Here is an 18,910-nt window from a genome sequence, read left to right as displayed (position 1 = left end):
TACTGTTGACAGTGGTGCGTTACTTTTTTGGCACCACTGGGAAGACAGCACTGCCATTCTTGTCGCTTCCTCCGGTGGCTCTCACCCCTCCTCCCGGGCTGACGTAGAGAGGATCCTCCGCTGCCCACGACTGTGGGCGACGACTCTGCCGCGGGTATAAACAGCTCCACGGGACTCCAGCACGCCACTGCTTGAAGCCGCAGCAACTCGTTCACCAGAGCTGAACCTCAGCAGAGATAGCAGCAAGCAGGCACTTCCACGCCGCGCAGGCTAACTCGCTTTCGGCTTTGGTTCGAGATGGAGAGTCGTGGCACCTTGAGGCGCTCCAGCGCCCGCAACTTCAAGGGTGAGTTGCTTTCCATCGTGCACCTGTAGTTAGAATGCACCGAGAGGTTTCTGACTTTGGAAATATATATTTGTGTGATTTAATTCAGCAATCGACAGAATGACTGTTATTGCCCATGCTAGATTTAAAAAAAAGTATTTTCTAGTTGAATTATTGTAGTTTGTCACTCAATGTGCAATTCTTAAAAGTGACAAATGAACAAATGACTGATTTTGTTTTGTTATTCTGGGTATCAGCTGAAAAAAACTGTAAAATCTGAATACACACCATCAGGACCACAGTATGGCCTGTTGTATGGTATTGTACAGTATTTGTTGTTTGTACATGGTGTCTGTCTGTGTTTATTTGTTTGTACTATGGCTGCAGCATGGGTGCCCATTGTGGGACAATAAAGCTGACCTTGATCTTGATGGATTTTATGATGGTTGTACGCAGTCACTTTGCGTGTATTTCAAGTGTTTACCAAGACGTACACATTATTCAACACCCATGTAAATTGAAAGCATGTTGAATTGTCGATGAAATTAAGAAGCATTCAAAGGAAGTCAGAGTACGCGCTTTTTGGGTCAACTTAACGCAAAGATTTGGCAGTAGTAGCTATAGTCTCTCGAGGAAATGTGGGAATTTGTATGATAGCGTGATCTATAAGAAAAGTCACTGACAACATCTGATCACAGTTAGTATTTTTGTTTTGGCTCTACTATAAAGTTTACCAAAACTTCTGCACCAATCTCTCCATATCTTTATTTACGCATGGAGGGATCTAGATAACCTAGGCTACTATTTATGCACGCACGATTCCAAACTGTTTTCCTTGTCTCATGTCGACGAGTAGGTTCTAAGACGTACGAAGTCTATAGAAAAGTGTCTTATTTCACTTAAGAGCCCCATCTACAGTTTTCCTTCATTGTCCAGCGCAATGGTGTAACTTGTTAAGAGGTCAAGAGGTGAGCCGCTGGAAAATCTTACGCACTACTGATGAATAGGAACTTCATTATTATTTCATGCATACTTTTCCGGGGGTGGTCACTTTTGTGTACCGTTATCCGAGCTGTGCCAAGAAGCTGTTGCAATATTGATAAGAACCAAAACTGATCCGGATCTGGTTGCAGGTTTTATGCGTGCCCTCTGCATGGTAAACCACTGAACGGAAACATCCTTTTAAATAGCCTGAGAACTAGGAATCCAGGTTAATTGAATGCAGTGAATCACGTGTGATGCACGTTTGTTGTCTCTTAAAGTTCTTGGATTTGTAGTGATTTCCTGTTTTAAACAGCTGAAATCCAGAGTTACGTGTCAAAACAGCTTTGGAGACCTAAATTGATCCAGTGGATGTGAACGGGTCAATGATTTCTGTAATGTAATCTGGTGAATTATATATGAACCACAAAGTTCTGGGAATCACCAACAAGTCATGGGTGAGAGCACAGCAGTGCTAAAAACAATCACTGACAACAGCGACAGGGTTGACAGACCGCAAAGAAAGACTGGTGCCAGAACTGAAATCAACCTTTCCTTCTTTGTCTGCCTGGCTCTCTCCCCAGGACCAACTACTGGAACAATGGTCTTTTGCTGCTAACCTGACCTTCAATTGTGTTCTTCTCATAGGAATAAACCCCCTTTGTCTCTCTGTCTCTCTGCAGGTGGTTTGTGTCTGTGGCTGATTCTGTGGCTGGTAGTGGTGAAGCCGAGCGGGGTGTCTGCATGCCCGAGGTTGTGTGTGTGTTACCCCACGCCCATGACGGTCAGCTGCCAGTCCCAGAACCTTACCATAGTGCCGGCTGGTGTGCCATATGACTCTCAACGTGTTTTCCTGCAGAACAACCGCATCACAGAGCTGCGTGCAGACTCATTTGGCTTTGAGACACAGGTAAAAATGGCAGTGTGTGCATCTGTTGAAATTCCAAGCAGTATTTGCAGAAATGTTTAACAGTCTTGTATTTTAACTCTCTCGTCCAATTATTTGGTTCTTCACTCTGTAGGTGCTCTGGCTCTATGGCAACAACATAACATGGGTCGAGGCTGGGGCCTTCAGTAACCTCAGGGTGCTGGAGGAGCTGGATCTGGGCGATAACCCATTACATCACCTGGAAGGTGGAGCCTTCAGGGGCTTGGAGAGGCTGCAGAGCCTGCACATGCATCGTTGCAAGCTGGCCACTCTCCCCCATGACCTCTTCCACAAGCTGTACAGCCTGCAGTTCCTCTACCTGCAGGTAAAACCAGCACACACACATACCTAAAAACACACACATGCAAAGACACATATTTGACAGTCATGCATGATGCTTGCAGAAGTACACATTTGTGTTAGTGATTTATGGAAACAGGCAGTTGCCAACATGCAGGCTGAACACCCACACACAGAGACACTGTACATGTAGGAAGATTGTTTTAAGTAGGTTCAATGATCACAAAAATGCAAACTGAGAATATATACTGTATATATTTATATATAGGAAAATATTTAAACACTAACCAAAGCAACACATCTCAGCAGCTAAAATAAGCACTGTTCAAAAGTGGAAAAACAACATTTCTGTTACCATCGTATTATTAATCAAGCCCAACAGAGTTCTCTCAGAAAATTTGCAGGGAAATAATGAAAACAACACAGAATGATCAGTCAGCTGTCAAATCCTCCATACACAATATATAAAATACACAGAAGAAAGTGTTTGCGCTCAACAGCAGTGTTGCAAGTCACATGAAACAAAGTGATTGGGTATAACTCTAGGAACAAAGGTAGAATAAAAGAAGACCGAGACATCCTCACCTCTTTAAGGAAACATATAGCAAAACAACTGAAAATAACCCAAAACAACATTTCATGTAGACATCAGGCTACAATAGAGAGGGAAAGCGTTAATTTCTGTCTTCTAGAGGTTCTACCGAGCACTCTCTTTTATTGAAAATAAGCTTTGAGAATCACTCATAAAAAATGCTCAACTAAATTTTAAGCTTTATTTAGATAGTACTTAAAACCCAACACGGTAGAACCAAAAAACGTTGAAGAGCAATGAGAAATAAATATTGTGTTATTCATTGTTTTTTTTCATTCATTTCAATGCTCTATGGAAATTAGCCTGCAGAGGTTTTTACAAGATGTCACCTGTTTTTTTTGGCAGCTGACAGTGAGATCTCAGCTGTTCAAGTGTAATTGAATATTAAGATCTGTGACAATCAAAAAATACGCCCCTGCCAAGAAAAAAAATCTTGTCGGTGGAGGTCACTGACCTCTGTAAAGACACTTAAAGGCTACTTTCAAATAGGATGTCCCCCAAGTTTACACATATGGTAACTTGAGAGGAAGTGAGGGATTTCTTTCCTCCCATCACAGCTGATAGTAATAACTGACATCTTTTGCCATTTACAACAACCCAACAGTCTTAATTTTCCCATGTGCTTTTACAGAGCACTAATTTCTTTAAATTCTTTTCTCCAGGAGAATCAACTCCACTTTCTGCAGGATGACCTATTCTCAGACCTGGTCAACCTCACCCATCTCTTCCTGCATGGGAACCGCATCCGCGCCCTCTCTGAGAATGTGTTCAGAGGCTTGGTCAACCTGGACCGCCTCCTTCTCCATGACAACCGCGTCAGGCAGGTCAACCGTCGGGCTTTCCGTGATCTGGGCCGTCTGACCATCCTTTACCTGTTCAACAACTCCCTGGCCGAGCTGCCAGGCCAGGCTATGAAAGACACCCAAGGCATCCAGTTCCTCCGCCTTAATGGTAACCCTTGGTCCTGCGGTTGCGAGGCTCGTCCCCTCTGGGAGTGGTTCCGCAAGGCCCGCATCTCCTCCTCTGAGCTCATGTGTACCTCCCCATCCCAACATCGCGGCCAAGACCTCAGATTCCTCCGGGAGATGGACTTCGCCCTTTGTCCTCTGCCTGACCCTGGCTCTCTGGCGGGATCCACCACGACCACCTTCAGCACTAAGACCCGCTGGTGGTTCTCCAAGCACAAGCCTGTATCTTCATCTAAGGCCTCGTACCAGAAGAGCACAGAGGGAGTGAAGGCCTTCCCCTTCTCTGGCAGAAAGCCTCAGTACCTTCCCAAAAACCCCTCCGAAACCTTCTCCTCGAAGTATGAACTGTCAGAGGATGAGGTAGCGCTCCCCAAGCTAGACCAAGAAGAATATTGGGCCAACTACGGCAATGAAGACGCCTCCGTCCGCTGCTTAGAGTTGGAGTGTCCCCCAGGCTATGACACAGCCTTCCCCTCGTCCTCCTCCTTAAACAGCACCCCATCCATCCTCCACCTCCTCTCCCTCTCCATAGTCACATTATCCTTCCATTTCCTTTTTGGCTGAACTTTACTCTACTTTACTCCATTTCCCCCTCTAATTTCTTTTTCCAATCCTAACAAATACCTGGATCTTGATTCCTTTCAGTTACCTTCTCGACTTGTAGGAGGTGCTACACTGACACAGGGGACAGGTGAGGCAGCAGGGAGCGGTTTTAAAGAGCAGAGAACAGTAGAGTTAATGTAGAGCCGGACAATAATTGAATGCTGAAGTAGCTGCTGCTTATAGTACAGGCATTAAAATCAGGGATCAGATCATGGAAACTGACTCTGATAGTGACGGTACAAAGGCAGAAATCTACAACAACACGATGAAATGATAGAGACACAATGCAGACAGCTGGTGGTGTCTCCAGGTGGTTTTTGATATTATAGCTATGATCAACGCAGGCGTTGTGACTCGTCAACAGCTATTTTCTATAGTGCTCACCATCATCCCCTCACAGCTAACGTATTGTTCCTTACTTATTTATTTTTGTCATCATGAACACAAGTGGTAATTCATTATACCAGAAGTATGAGAAAGAGGTGGATAAACACAGATAATAAGTCACGAGAGGAAAGGATTAGATAGATGGATAGATAGATAGATCATTTATTCATCCCAAAGGAAATGTTTACAGTGAGAAGTAGAAAGAAAATCAATACAGAGTGAGCAGAGTGAGCTTTAGATGTTCATCTAAAGGCAGAAAAGGATGAGAGGATCAGAATTGCAGCCAAGAGCAGCTCTACTCTCTCTTTCAGATTCAAAATCTTGTGTGATCCCAGCGATGCCAGCAAACAACCATCACCACCCACACTTGTACATAACACTAATCAACACTGTACATACACACATCCTAAACTGTTTTGTATTTTAGACTAACTGGATTTTTACTTTTTATTTGGTACCATTTAGTAAACTACAGTTTGCGGCGATAGAAGAGATACTTAGATTGTAAATGGAAGGCAAACAAATGAAATATCAAAACTCTATTTTTGCCCCTTGTGTTTTTAAGTTTTGTCTCTTCCTCTCTGAGGCAACTTGAAATTTCTGAAAAAGGAAGGCATGTGCTCGAGATTCTGATGTTTTTTGTTTTTTTTGGTGTGTGATTCAGTTTTTGTGTGTTTGAGTGGGATTGGACCGTTAACCAAAGTCTTGAGAAGAAAATAATTACCTTTACAGTCTTAGTAGACAACCACTTCGATTATGTTTCTTCCTAAAATGAGTGCCTCTGTGTATGTGTCTGGTTTTCCTTTAAAAACATGGCCTTTGTCTCTCTGTCTGTCTTTCTCTGTTTGTCTGTTTGTCTGGATGTTCAAACTGACACAGAACAAGGTAAAAACAACACCAGGGCTAAACCCTACACCGCCCTTTGTGTTGTTTGAAGCCTCAGGTCTCTACCCTGCTGGCTCCTGTTACACTTTGATCTGCAATTGGTTTCTGTCAGTGTGACTGGGTACGTGTATATGAGGATGTGTGTATTTTTTCATAGCCCGGATTGAAAGTTTAAAAAGTCCTTTATGCACAGATAAACTATAGGACCCATACCTGTTTTTAAAAACTGTAGTCTCAGAAATGCATGGGAATGTGTGTCTGTTTTTTTACTGTATTCTGAACACTGGGTAAATCCAAGGATTTGTGGGATTTCAGTCAAATCTGTATTGGGTGGTACTACAGACCATATTAAAGCTGTACTTTATAAGAGAACCTTTCTGACTCAGCTGTGTGATTTGGATAATAGGATGGGTATTGATTGAGCAATCTGTTAAACACAACGCCAATCCAACCTGATTGTGATCCGCATTGTTGGGCGTCGTTAAGTTCCTTGTCAACCCCAAATGTAAGTCCACACCATGACTGTGAGTTCCTGCGTAGAACATAAAGGATAATGTGATGATGTTAGATTCTGTATTTTTTCAATAGATAAACTTGTTAGGAAAGTGTTTTGCTTTATTAAAAAATAAAGAAACAATTAAACAAGCAGAAGTGTGTTGGGTTTCCCTAGTGTTTCGCTGCCATCTTTGTTTATTAAGGATGCCACAAAGGAATTCAAGAATGTTCAAAATGTAGTGAGCTGGCACATAAGCACAAACAATGTATACAGATAATAACAATGATGACTTCATGATGAAAACATTGCAACAATTCATCCACCTAGTCTTGAATCAATAGCCTGCTGAATGGAACCTTTACAGTAGATTACACTTTCAACACTAAAGCACAGTAAAATAAGTGAATCGTACGCATGAATGTGGTCAGTATCTTCAGATTAGTCTTTAATTTTTACATCTGCCTTGACATCCTTGTGCAATTAAGTCAACAGTTTGGACACAGTCACATCATAATCCTGTCAAACCTGGAGCTATATGTAGTGTGTTTATGCAAGTGCATGAAACCCAATGTGACAGTGTGTGTGTGTTTGCAAAAGATCACAGTTAGACAGTGTTCAGACTGTGTTAAAGTCAGCTTTATGGGCCATATTAGTTAAAGCAAGGCAACTTTAAATATATAAACACATTTCAGAAACAAGGCAATTCAAAATGCTTTATGTAAAATAAATTAAGAGCAATTCAAACATTAAAAACAATTATTAAAGAGAATAGAAAATAAATTCAAGGTAATATATAATAAGACAAATATAAAAAGTTACAGTGCAGTTTAGGAAATGGACAATTGCTTGATTTAATAAAAGGCAGCCTCAAATAGAAAAGTCTTCAGCCTTGATTTACAGTAAAAGAACTGAGAGTTAGAGCGGACCTGCAGAGACACTGTTGCAATTGTCAAGTCTACTGAAGATAAAACTATGGACAGGTTTTCCAAATCCTGCTGAGACAAGTTAAGTAACCCTTGATAATATGGGGTTCCATTTGTGCCAAAATTAAATACATGTGTCTATGTGTCATCTTCCATGTATATGTGTCTGTTTACTGTCTATTTCTATGCCTGTCTGTCTATGCTATGTGTTGTCTTCAATGTATATGTGTGTGATGACAGGTGTTGGTTGGTTGGCTAGTAAACAATAAGAGCTTTCTCTCCTGGACTGAAGAGGTGCTGGGTCATTCCTGGAGTCTGTGGGAGTGTACAAAGGAACAAGAGGTCAGTCCTGCTGGAAGACAAGACACACAGGACATCTCTTATTCTTAAAGTATTTATGATGCAAATTTACATCGATGGCATGTGTCCTGGCGCCACAGGAGGAGATTTTTTTTATATTCATGATTACACCGGATGCGTCAGGACATCCGGTCAACTTCAAAATAAAGCGTGCAGACTTCAAATCATTAATCACATCACTAAATTAACAATACAACTAAAGCACATGAATAAATCTTTGATCCATGTCATTCATAACTGGACTTTTCCTGTAGATTAAAGCACAGGAAGAAAGATATGATAACATTCAACTGCATGAAACACAATTGAAAACACATCCTTTAACTGTGTTAACTTACCCATGGGAGAAGCACAAAAATATCCATTGAAAACAAATCAGCGTTGGCCAGAAGATCTTCATTAACACTCCGGGTGGGCTCTGGGACCGGCCCAGGACAGAACCAAACCATGGCTCGGCCGCACACTGTGCACACGCTTCTGGGGATTTTCTTTATTGGTAGCGCTTTCGAAAAGTCAGTGGCAACTAGGTCAAAGATTAAATAATTTGAACTTTGAGCGCAGCACAAAGCGGCAAATACGAGCAGAGCGCAAAGCCAGGGGTAGCGCGTAGTTGGGCACCACCGCCCTCCCCATAGGAAATCAATGCAAAGGCCGGCGCCAAGCGGTTTTCCCGCCTAACATGTAGGCAGCTCAAACATGATTGACACGTGAGGCTGTATGTGTTTTTAATGTCTGAAAATGTCTGCACAGTTGGCAAGGTTTAAGCCTTCTAGGTTGGGTACTTTGATGCTGACTGGCTGTTCAGTAATGTCATCTTTGATTTAAAGCGTGCTTATTAATTGTTTTTTTTTCCTCCCTCTCCAGGTTTTGCCTTGAAGCGTCGATGGAAGGCCAGAACTGTGATGACAAGGTTGACAGGTCCTGGGATGTGTGCTGCCTGTGGTCTCACACAAACAAATACATCCAACTGTTCAAGGACTTGCAAAACTGCACTCACAACACTACTACATAATTTAGTTTTGATTGTTTATTTTGTGCAGCTGGGACACTTCCCCAGAGGTTGGCACAGCAAATAGCAGATGTATTTGGTGAATGTTGTGGGTCTGCTGGTAAATAAAGGTTGTATTGTCTGATGCATCAAACCACTGTCTTGTTGCTTTAGCAAAAGCCAAGAGCAAAACTAAATTAGTCTAATCCTTACGCTTGTTAAATGAAGTGAACAAACACTCAGACATCAGTCTCTTATGATTGGTGGTGACGAAACTTGAAAATGGGTTATTTGATTTTGCTTAAACACTGTTGGCAATCATCAGTTTAGCATAGGGTGAGTGTGAGTGAACTCTGTTTTGGTCTGGGCGCCACCTTGGTGCCAACATGGGACTGTTTCAGTTCTGTCAGTTAATGAACTGGAGAAGAAAAATGAAGCATCTGACTGTGAAAAAAAGTATTTTCACAAAACAGATTTTTATGTGTCGGATCCTTACTTTCTAGCATGGTGGCCTTTTCCCTTCAGTGACTCATTAAGAGCCTCTCTACAATTAAGTTTCTTCTGCGGTTGTATACTTTCATTCTTTACAGAACCATGGCAGGAAGAAAAAAATGAACACTAAATTGTATATTGTGTCTGTCAGCAACAGTTGCTGTTCAAGACAGGGCCTCAAGATCAGGTACTAAAGCAGGTGGGATGGAGTACAAGTTAGATATTACATATAGGTGGCGTGAGTATAAACACACACAAAAACAAACATGCACGAACAATTTTATGACAACACTTAAGTAGTCCTATATTTATTCTATATCTGTTTATAACAACATCATAGTAATTTTATAAACATATGTGAAAGTGTTTAGAGTGGGTTAAAGTGAAGTGTTAACCTTTAGCAATTTAAGTATTAATGCTTAAGAATTGTGTGTGGGTGTGTGGGTGTGGTGTGGTGTGTGTGTGTTGTGTGTTGTGGTGTGTGGTGGTGTGTTGTATGTATGACCTGTATCCTGGGGGTTGGGGGCTGGGGTTGGGCTGAAGAGGCTGAATAGGAACACGGGAGTAAATATGTGATGATAGTCCCGGAATTAGCACACCCCCTCAACAGATTAACATGATTATGAAATTATGGGATGAATATGATGATGATGATGCATACACTCATGTGCCACACACACACACACACACACACCTACTCCCACCACATACACACACACATTGTAAAGTTTAGAGAAGTTTGGTTTAGCCATTCTAATATTTTAACCCCCCAACACTTTCACACCACACTTTCCTTCTTTTTTCTCTTTTAATTTTCGCCAGCATCTTTCATTTTAGATCTTTTCATTTCCTTAAATTTAACATTTACATTTTGATCACAAAGTTTTTTTAACCATGTTGTTAGCATTAAAATCTGCTGTTTGTGTTAGCAAAAAGATCTTGCTGTTGCTGTTAAAATTACAACACTACAAAGAGTCTATAAACATGCTAGCGGCTCTGTGCATGGCCACAGGAACACATTTTGAGTAAAGGGTTGTGACAAAATTTCGAGAGTGACATTTTCAGCCGAAGTCAACCACCACACATCCCACTGCACCCATCACAACGCTCCACAAGTGGAAAAACAAAATTCAAGACAGGCAAAGCTAGGCACTGGTAACGCAGGATAGGCACAAAGCTACAACAATTGGTACAGAATAGACCTACCACAAGCACAAATATTGAGCCACAAAATACAAAAGGTGTAAAAAGTTCACTGAATTAAGTTAAATCAAATCAAAAGTTAGCTGCCTCGTTGTCTGCTGCTAGTAGGGTCGCTGTAGGAGTGACAGGTGTAGAGGTGCTGTAACGTTTTTCAAGTTTTCTTGTGGATACAATTGAGGTACCGTGCAGCAATTTCAATATTGTGTCAGTTTAGCTGCAGTAGATGTTGCAACCACACTAGTCTTGCTTTGCCAGACCTACCTCCACAACACTGCGAAAGAGGGTCTGGCTAGTCCATGCAGCGTTCTGGGATGGGAGAAAAACATGCTCTGGTTTATTGCCATTCCTTTAAACCATTAATTGTCGTGGGCTGAGCTAAACCACAGTGCCACGGTGCTTCTGCAAAATAGCCTTGACTAATGAACTTGTTTTGATGGAACATGTGTGTAGTGGCAATCTGTCCACAAATAATGCCACTGGGTGAAATCTGAAGCCCTTTCCAACTCTTGCTGGTGCAAATAATGAGGTCCGCCGTCGTCACACGTTTAATCCTTTATTGTACACATTTTTTGGATAAAAGCACATTCAAAAAGACCGACTTGATTGATTAAAAGCCAAAAACGACAAGATCTAAAAACGTTACTCTCACACAGCTGAGGTTGAAAAACTGTGTGGCTTCCCGTATCCAGATTCCCCTTCCACCTCACCTGTGATTCCCTTTATTACCTCCAATTGACACCCACAAACAGGTGCGCAGGTGACGTAACAACCAACCATTTACGCAGACCTCCCGCACACACACACACTACACACATAACAAACATATATAGCCAAACTGGCCATTACAATGTTTACGTTCAAAAGTTGTATTAGTCGTGCTACAGAAAATTCAGATGGGAGAGATAGTCTAGCTAGCTGTCTGAATTGAACCTACCTTGACCAAAAGAATCAAACGTCCATCAAAAGATAGGAATGGAACCAACCATGCTGTGTTTTGAAAAAAGGAGGGCAACTTGTTTTTCTAAACTATCTTTGTCCCCAACATGGTAATGGTACTGTTCACAGTTATTTCTCTTTTCATCCCACAGTACTGACTGTGACAAGTTTACACTTGCTCACTGGTGCCTGACATCCAGTATTATGATGTAAGGTAATCCAAGTAAGTTTTTCTATGACATCGGGTGTACATGCTTTCATTCTGTGAAATCCACTTCTGCCATAGATGAGAGGAGAAGCGTGTTACCATTCATACATCTTGAGGGAAAGTGGTATCAATTTTCTCCACCAGAAAGCAAATAAGCATGTTTCCCAAATGTCTAACTTGTGCTTTAAGGATTAAATAGAACAAGAGCATCATTTCTGATGGTCAAGGCTTCATTCATCCGTGGGTTTAGACTTGTCATGGACATTTTTTTGTAATCAAACAATTGAAATATCACTGCTGTTGTCCAAAATTGTGCTTATAGCTATTTAAGCTTTTGACGAACAGTTACACGCAGGTCAAGTTCCACTCAAAGAATCATAAATATTTAACATTATCACCATTGGCATGGTACAAATTCATTGTAAAACAGCTTTCGAGGCAGCTGTGAAGTTACATTATGTAAAAGGACATTTAGTGTGTGTCATAATTTCACAGAACTGTGCAGATGGCAATTATGGATGACTGTGGACATCTATAGTAACAGGGTTAAACACCTCCAGAAATTAACATGAAAAACTTGAATCGAGGTCAAGTGCTTCTTCTTCAAGGTTTTATTTCATGACAGAAGTGTAGGCGTTGGCCCTCTGTGCCTGAAAGCAGCTGCCTGGGTGGTCATGGGACATTTTACTGTTTTTTTTCTGGTGGAGGTAGGGTGACAAGACATCCCTAAAAATTTGGAACAGTCCCGAAAGCCAAGCAGTTGTCCCAAATCCTGAATCCTGTCCTATTTGTCCCGATAATTAGAGCAAAGTCTCAAAAGCAGACTCTCAAGTAGTTATAGTCTGATAGAACATTAAAAACTGTTGATGGTAATTTGAGTTGTCCTGCAGCCAGCTGCCGTCGGCTGCTCATTGGCTGCAACAGTATGTAGGCCCTACATAGGTGGCTAGGTGCAAATTTTGATAACACGCATGGCTATTTTTCATTCATTCATTGTTTAATGGAGGCTCAGACTGGTGTGCCGGGACCCGATGAACACGTAGCTATTAATCAAAAATGTCTTTGCAGGTATCGGGAGAACTGGCTTGGGAAATACCCCTGGATTACTGCAGTTTTACGTGATACACACAAAGCGTTTTGCAAAGTGTGTGGAGTTTGGTATTTCACACTATATATGACTAACAACACAACTGTACAGAGCAACAATGTTACCCATTCTCATCTGGTCACCGTAATTGTGCCGGAACCCAAATAAGTTTTTAGCAGAGAGAATTTCTCTGAAGTTGTCAGACTTTGATGATGTGTGCTTATTCCACAGTGTGCCCACTCATTCTCCCCCAGCTCTCTAGTCTATTTTTCATGTCTCTGCCTTTTTTCCTCGCTTTTGTGCGTTTGCCTGCTTATCATATGTCGTCACTCAGTCTTTGTCTCCACTCCAGCTCTTCTCTCTCTCTCTCTCTTTCTGTCTTTTTCTCTGCCCGTCACTCAATCTCCCCCATGCTTTTCTTGGCCAAGGCTCTGTGTTGGCTGTGAGTCAATGTTCGTTTGCGTGTCATTGGCGTGTTTGCTGACGTACACCCTAACACATTGTTATTTGCAGAGGATGAACCAATACTCGCACCCTGATGTCAGATGACCCAAACTGATTTAATGTTTATCAATGCAATGTTACAAAGCCATTAATCGCTTTGTGTGGTTTCTGTTGAAAGCATTACATAATTATGCTTTTTGAGAAAAATGTAAATCTAAAAAGTAACTAGTAACTGTAGCTGTCAGATACATGTAGTTAAGTTTAATTAAAAAGTTGCATTAAATGGAAATTAAGTGAAGTACAAGTATCTCAAACCCGTACTTAAGTACAGTACTTGAGTAAATTTCCTTAGTTAAGTTACTCATCACTAAGCCAATGAACATCATTCAAGAATTTACTGGAAACAACACATGTGTTATCATTAATATACCATAAATACAAACATTTTGTTAATTAACTTAAAATGTCTTTAGAATCAAATATAAAAAATAGCACTTTCCAGCATGTATGGTTTGAATTTTTGAGAAACTCTCGAGACTCTTGTATCTTGTTTGAAAAGACTGAAAAAGATTATATGATGGAAACTTGGTGTGTTTCTTCTAATATACAAGATAAAGGAATGTAACTTCAAAGCAAGTCTGACTTGTGTCAGTGTGACTCAACAGTTGCTGATTAAACTTCCTATATTAAGTTAATTGAACTTGTTGGACCAGGGAACTTAACTCAGTTTTTTTTTGTTTTTTTTACAAATAATTCATTATTATCCATGTTTAGTTTGGTTAACTTACATTTTAAAAGCAGCAGGTGAACCTGTTTTCATGTTGAACCAGTTTGCAATGTTTCACAGTATATAATACAAAGTGGTTAACAGCTTAACTTTGAGCCATTGTAAAAGGAAAAAAGCACAGCAGGATTATCAAACAATTAATCTTCATAATATGTCTACCAGCTGGAGAATCGTAAAGAATCAGGAGATAATATCATGTAGCTGAGAGCAGCAAACACACAGTACAAAAAACACCTTAATTAATGAATGAAATAGCTGCCTTTTGTTGTTGCTCCTCTGCTTTCTTGTTTGTATTCAGAGAAATATGTGCGTGTATGCATGAGTGAGTGCACTCGATCACAGGACTACAAATTGTGCAATGTGGACGCAACCAGGAACTTTGCATCCGGTCTTGAGTCAGTAAGCCATCAAAAAAGGAGAGTGGGGTGAAGACAGGGCACATCTGTCGACAGTCTGTCCGCTCCTCTGAAGCTTTAATCACACGGCTAAAAATACACTGCCACAGACTGCAAAGACAGATTGGGATCCAAAGACCCAGTAGAGATTTGATGTGTCTTTGTGTCTGGTCTGTTTCAAAGAGAGTGACACACTGAGTGAACAATTTGATTTGGCAAAGACTAAAAGTGACTGCACGGCAAAGATGAAGTGGGGGGTTTTGAGTTTGTTGTGAACAAAAGAACAGTCAGGCCTATTATATGAGCGCTTGTTAGTCAGCACAACGCCTCTCTCTGGGAGGTTGCATAGCCCATGTTTGTTGGCAGAGACGCAGCTTGTGACGTCCTTTAGACAATTTGTTTGAGTGCCCAAAAATGTGACTGCCTCATTCACTGTGAAAAACACGTGCATTGGGTATTACTATACCGGTAACACCATATTTGCTCTTGACTTTGGAGTACTCAAACACATCCATTTGTGGTTCTGCAAGATTTTGTTTCACTTTTTCCTGTTTGTTTTGGTTGCTGTCTTTCTCCTGTCTCTCACAATTGGAAATTAAGAAAACATTTAGAGAGCATGGGAGCACAACCCTTGGGACCTGCATTCATCTGTCCCACTGTTGGCAAAGGACATTACACAGATCTTCAGTTGGAAAAGCCAGAAGGCGGATTTGATCCCAAAGTGTATCTAGGTTTTAGATGAATGGGATGATGCAAATATAAAGACAACAAAGTCTGTCTGATGGATAATTCTGTCAGAGCTCCCAATATCACGTTTGTGTATTAGAAGTGTATCAGAATCAGATTTACGGTCAACATCTTTATTTGCTATGAATTTGCCTCGGTGCATTTAGTGCACACAATACACATATTAAGGGAATAAGCAATAAAGCAAAGGCTGGTGAAGTGAGAATGCACCACGACCGGCAGCTTGTGGGGCTCTACCCAGAGCACAGTCACCTATTCTGGGGTAACTGAACCACTAACTAGCGCTGACCTGATGGAGCAACATGACTGGCAGTTTGCCTATTCTCACCTATTCTGGGGTAACTGGGGTAAGTTCTGGGGTTCAGTTTAATGTGAATTACAGCAGTCGTTTGCCCACTTGCCCGTTTTCCTCCTGATTTGCACATAAGAACTGGAAATATGTAGAGAGGAAAATCAATAAATGTGGCATTGAGAAAAAAAAGTCCATGGAAATAAATAAATGTGGATTCATGAAAGAAGTCTCTTGAAATAAATAAATGTGGACTTATGAAATAAAAGCACCATGAAATAATTAAAAGTAAAACCTTTTAATATATTTATTTAACTAAATGATTCATATTTATATGATTATTAACATTTATTTAATTATTTACGTAATTATTGCCTCGTTTATTTATATCATGTTGTATTTCAAAGGCATATTTATTTATTTATTCATTCATATATTTATGTATTTATTCATTTATTTACATATTTATTCTTTATTTAATATTGAATAAAACGGCATTCCATATATTCACTGGCATCCTTGTTCAAAAGTAAGCAGGTAATTGCCAACTAATCTTCAAATCAGGCAAGAAAGATTAACAACAATCAATCAATCAATGAATTAATCAATCAATCAATCAATCTAATCAGACTTAGTAGTTGATTATTAACAACTATTCATGTTGAACCGTTACATTAACGTGTGAACTGGCCTTATGTAATATAGGCCTGCATTTCAGTCAACACTTGTCATAGGTGTAACCTCAATAAGCACAATTTAATATTATAGGCCTACAGTAAATGCTGATAATAATGTAAGTACAATTCAAAGCAGACAAGGAGCACAATACGAAAAAAACAACAATCGGTATACAAGAGTGGGCCCAGACTGTAAGACAGTTGAAAATCATGTTCGGATGATTCTGGACTGAAGGTGGAGGCTGGGGTGGTGGAAGCACGTCTTAGCCAGCAGCAGCAGCGGGAGGTGTAGGGATCTAGGGATAAGGAGACAATCATATTTAGGCGGAACCGCCTTGATGTGAGAATGGTTGTGATTGGTGTGATAGAGATGGATTTCAGAGGAAACTTTCCTAGTTGACACTAATAGCGAACATAGCGAATGGTTTCGTCCTTCATTTTGAAAACCCCTTCAGCCAAAAGGTTTCGTACATTCCACACATGCGCGCGAAAATTTTGTAACAGCAATGGCGTCTAAAGCAGGTAGGTGTGTTATGTAGTATGAACACTTTCTTTAACTGTGTGTGTGTAACGTAAATCGGTATTTAAATGCGTTCTGTGGACAAAGATAACTTCGTTATTTAGCTAGCAGCATGATAGCTATGTAGCGTATCTTGGTTCCAGTTGATATACAGGTACAGTGTGTTATAAGACTTGTTGTATAACCCTAACACTTTTTGGTTAGACTTATTTCCTCTTGTTTAGTTGCGATGGAATTAACGTTAGTGGAGCAAAACATCCAAACTGAGGATTTAATGATGAAAGAATTAATATCAACCAGCTTCTCATTTTAGTCACAAACGTGTTTAATGGTCCAACGCTATGTTTCGCTTATCAAACGTTATCCTACAATAACATTCCCTTGTCTTAATCAATATTGAAGTAACCCGTGTTTACATGTGTTCAGGTCGCCGAGGGACGAAGCGCAAAGCCGAGGCTGAGCAGGCAGAAGAGGAGAAACCATCTGTGGGGGAGAAGAAGGACAGAGGAGAGGGCGACAACGGCCAGGAAGGCCAAAGGGTGGTCATTGAACACTGGTGAGTAACTTAGTGGTATTATCTGTAGTGGAATAAGCACTTAGAACACATTAATCACGTTTAAAAGTAATACATTCAACCTTTTGTACATGTACTAAACTGTAAAGTACTCAAAAGTAAAAGTATTCCTTGGAAATTCCTCATCTACTTTTACTGAATTTATTATTTCTCATGGTACTGATGAAAGTATCAGCTGCATTTCAATGAAGATAATCAAGGGGTTGGTAATAGAGTTGCAAGACTTGACCAAACCTACTGGAAAAAACCAAAGCATCCCTAACAGTTAAATAAAGTATTTTATGGATGTTTTATCACTCTCCTCATTGATGATTTTAGTAGACTGCACAGATGTCTGCCTGATGGTTGATCTGCTATTTCTGGCAGTAAGAGCTGACGAGTGTATGGGCGTAATGCTGAGGAGGTGAAATCTGCTCTCCTGGCAGCCCACCCTGAACTGACTGTGGTCTTCAACCCTGAGAAACCTCGCAGGAACAGCTTTGAGATCACTCTGCTGGATGGAGGCAAAGGTGAGGAGAATTTAAAAAGGAAAATCTAAAAATAACTCTGCCATTTGGAGTCCCTAAAGAAAAAAAAAACAAGCATCATTATCTCAGTAGTTTTTAGACTTTTGTTCATTGATAGGGGGTTTCACCAAAATAACAAACACACAGTATTTTTCTAACCACTGCTTGCCTCTTTGCCTCATTAAAACTTGCTTGAACAGTTAACAGAAGGCTGTGTTTACCAGGAGTGCAGAAAAGCCACCAGAGAATACAATTTGCACAAGAAAGAGACTGTTTGCTGTCCTGGCTCCACAACAATGTAACAAGCTCCCCACTAACATCAGGGCAGCAGAAACCCTACACATCGTCCGTTGTAAACTGAAAACTCACCTGTTCAGACTGTATGTTGGCCCATGACATGATGGGGGGGAAATAGTATAAACTGGTATAATTCTTGCAATTTTGAGTGTTGTGCTGCACAATATTACCTAAATCAAAATCAATTTTTACCTTAATAACGATAAATAGACAATAATTTGCCCTAATGTTTTTGTGATTCGACAACAGACACTGCTTTTTGTTTTGCATGATTTAAAAATGTGAATGGGCTATACAATCTATTTCTTAACTGCTAATTAACTTGTTAGTCCTAACTTTGAACCTGTTTTTTTGCTTGTGGAGAGCTACGTGACACATGAAACTATATTGATGAGGACCGGCAGTCTGGCGAGGTTTGTGACGCAAGAGTGCTTGCTCTTGACTAGCGAATCAGTGCATAAGAAAACTGAAATTGACAACGCCAGTATTTTCTTATTACTAGTCAACGTATTTTCTTTCGTTCAGTGAGTAATGACAACAACAATCCTTCTCGACTACTATCAGCACTCTGATGGAAACAATGACTGACTGATGTCGCTTCGGTGTTTATCGAGGCACTTTTTTGACCAACTTGGGGAGACGGGAGCCGACTGATCAGTCCGACTGCCTTTTCTGCCGATGGTCGGCCGTTGGGTTGGTGTGTCAGAGCCTTTAAATCGGCCGTCCAAGAGTATACCAGACAGAGACACAGCTGACAACCTGCAGGTGGAGGCGCTGGAGACAGGCTCGGACACAAACACACACGCTGCGGCCCGCTGTGGACTTGTCAGTCCTGCTGGCATTTTTAGGAAAGTGGCTACGTGCATATGACAATGCACAAAAGATCAACACCAGTACAAGCCTACAGCTGTACACGTACTGCGGAAAGTGTGTCTGAGCCTCCCGCACACGTGAACTGAGACTCCGTTTCTTGCTTGTCAGTCAACTGTTAATGATCGGTTAACATTTAATT

General features: G+C 40.8%; 3 protein-coding genes across 3 annotated transcripts in view; all 3 read left to right on the top strand.

The window, feature by feature from the left end:
• The window catches only part of LOC116696329 (solute carrier family 43 member 3), a 28,063-nt gene extending 18,568 nt beyond the window's left edge, over positions 1 to 9,495 (top strand). Inside the window, exon 11 of the mRNA XM_032527204.1 lies at positions 9,477 to 9,495. The gene's annotated coding sequence lies outside the window, so the exon portion shown is untranslated. The remainder of the gene's footprint in view (positions 1 to 9,476) is intronic.
• LOC116696333 (reticulon-4 receptor-like 2) lies at positions 71 to 6,614 on the top strand. The gene is made up of 4 exons (XM_032527210.1): positions 71 to 346; positions 1,990 to 2,216; positions 2,329 to 2,559; positions 3,789 to 6,614. Exons 1-4 carry the CDS (start codon positions 298 to 300, stop codon positions 4,656 to 4,658), a joined length of 1,377 nt encoding a protein of 458 aa, XP_032383101.1. The 5' UTR covers positions 71 to 297; the 3' UTR covers positions 4,659 to 6,614.
• A 6,804-nt stretch (positions 9,496 to 16,299) lies between the features above and the next one.
• Positions 16,300 to 18,910, top strand: part of selenoh (selenoprotein H) — a 4,449-nt gene continuing 1,838 nt past the window's right edge. The window contains exons 1-3 of the mRNA XM_032527242.1: positions 16,300 to 16,523; positions 16,948 to 17,077; positions 17,462 to 17,604. Coding sequence (XP_032383133.1) covers positions 16,508 to 16,523; positions 16,948 to 17,077; positions 17,462 to 17,604 — 289 coding nt within the window. The 5' untranslated portion in view covers positions 16,300 to 16,507. The remainder of the gene's footprint in view (positions 16,524 to 16,947; positions 17,078 to 17,461; positions 17,605 to 18,910) is intronic.

The sequence above is a fragment of the Etheostoma spectabile genome, chromosome 10 (assembly GCF_008692095.1).
Source record: "Etheostoma spectabile isolate EspeVRDwgs_2016 chromosome 10, UIUC_Espe_1.0, whole genome shotgun sequence".
Lineage (NCBI taxonomy): Eukaryota > Metazoa > Chordata > Actinopteri > Perciformes > Percidae > Etheostoma > Etheostoma spectabile.
This window is presented reverse-complemented; position numbering and strand designations above follow the sequence as displayed.

Coding starts and splice junctions, on each gene's coding strand:
- LOC116696333 (XM_032527210.1), top strand. CDS start 298: ATGGAGAGTCGTGGCACCTTGAGGCGCTCCAGCGCCCGCAACTTCAAG. Junction 347..1,989: donor CAGCGCCCGCAACTTCAAGG/GTGAGTTGCTTT, acceptor GTCTCTCTGCAG/GTGGTTTGTGTCTGTGGCTG. Junction 2,217..2,328: donor CATTTGGCTTTGAGACACAG/GTAAAAATGGCA, acceptor TTCACTCTGTAG/GTGCTCTGGCTCTATGGCAA.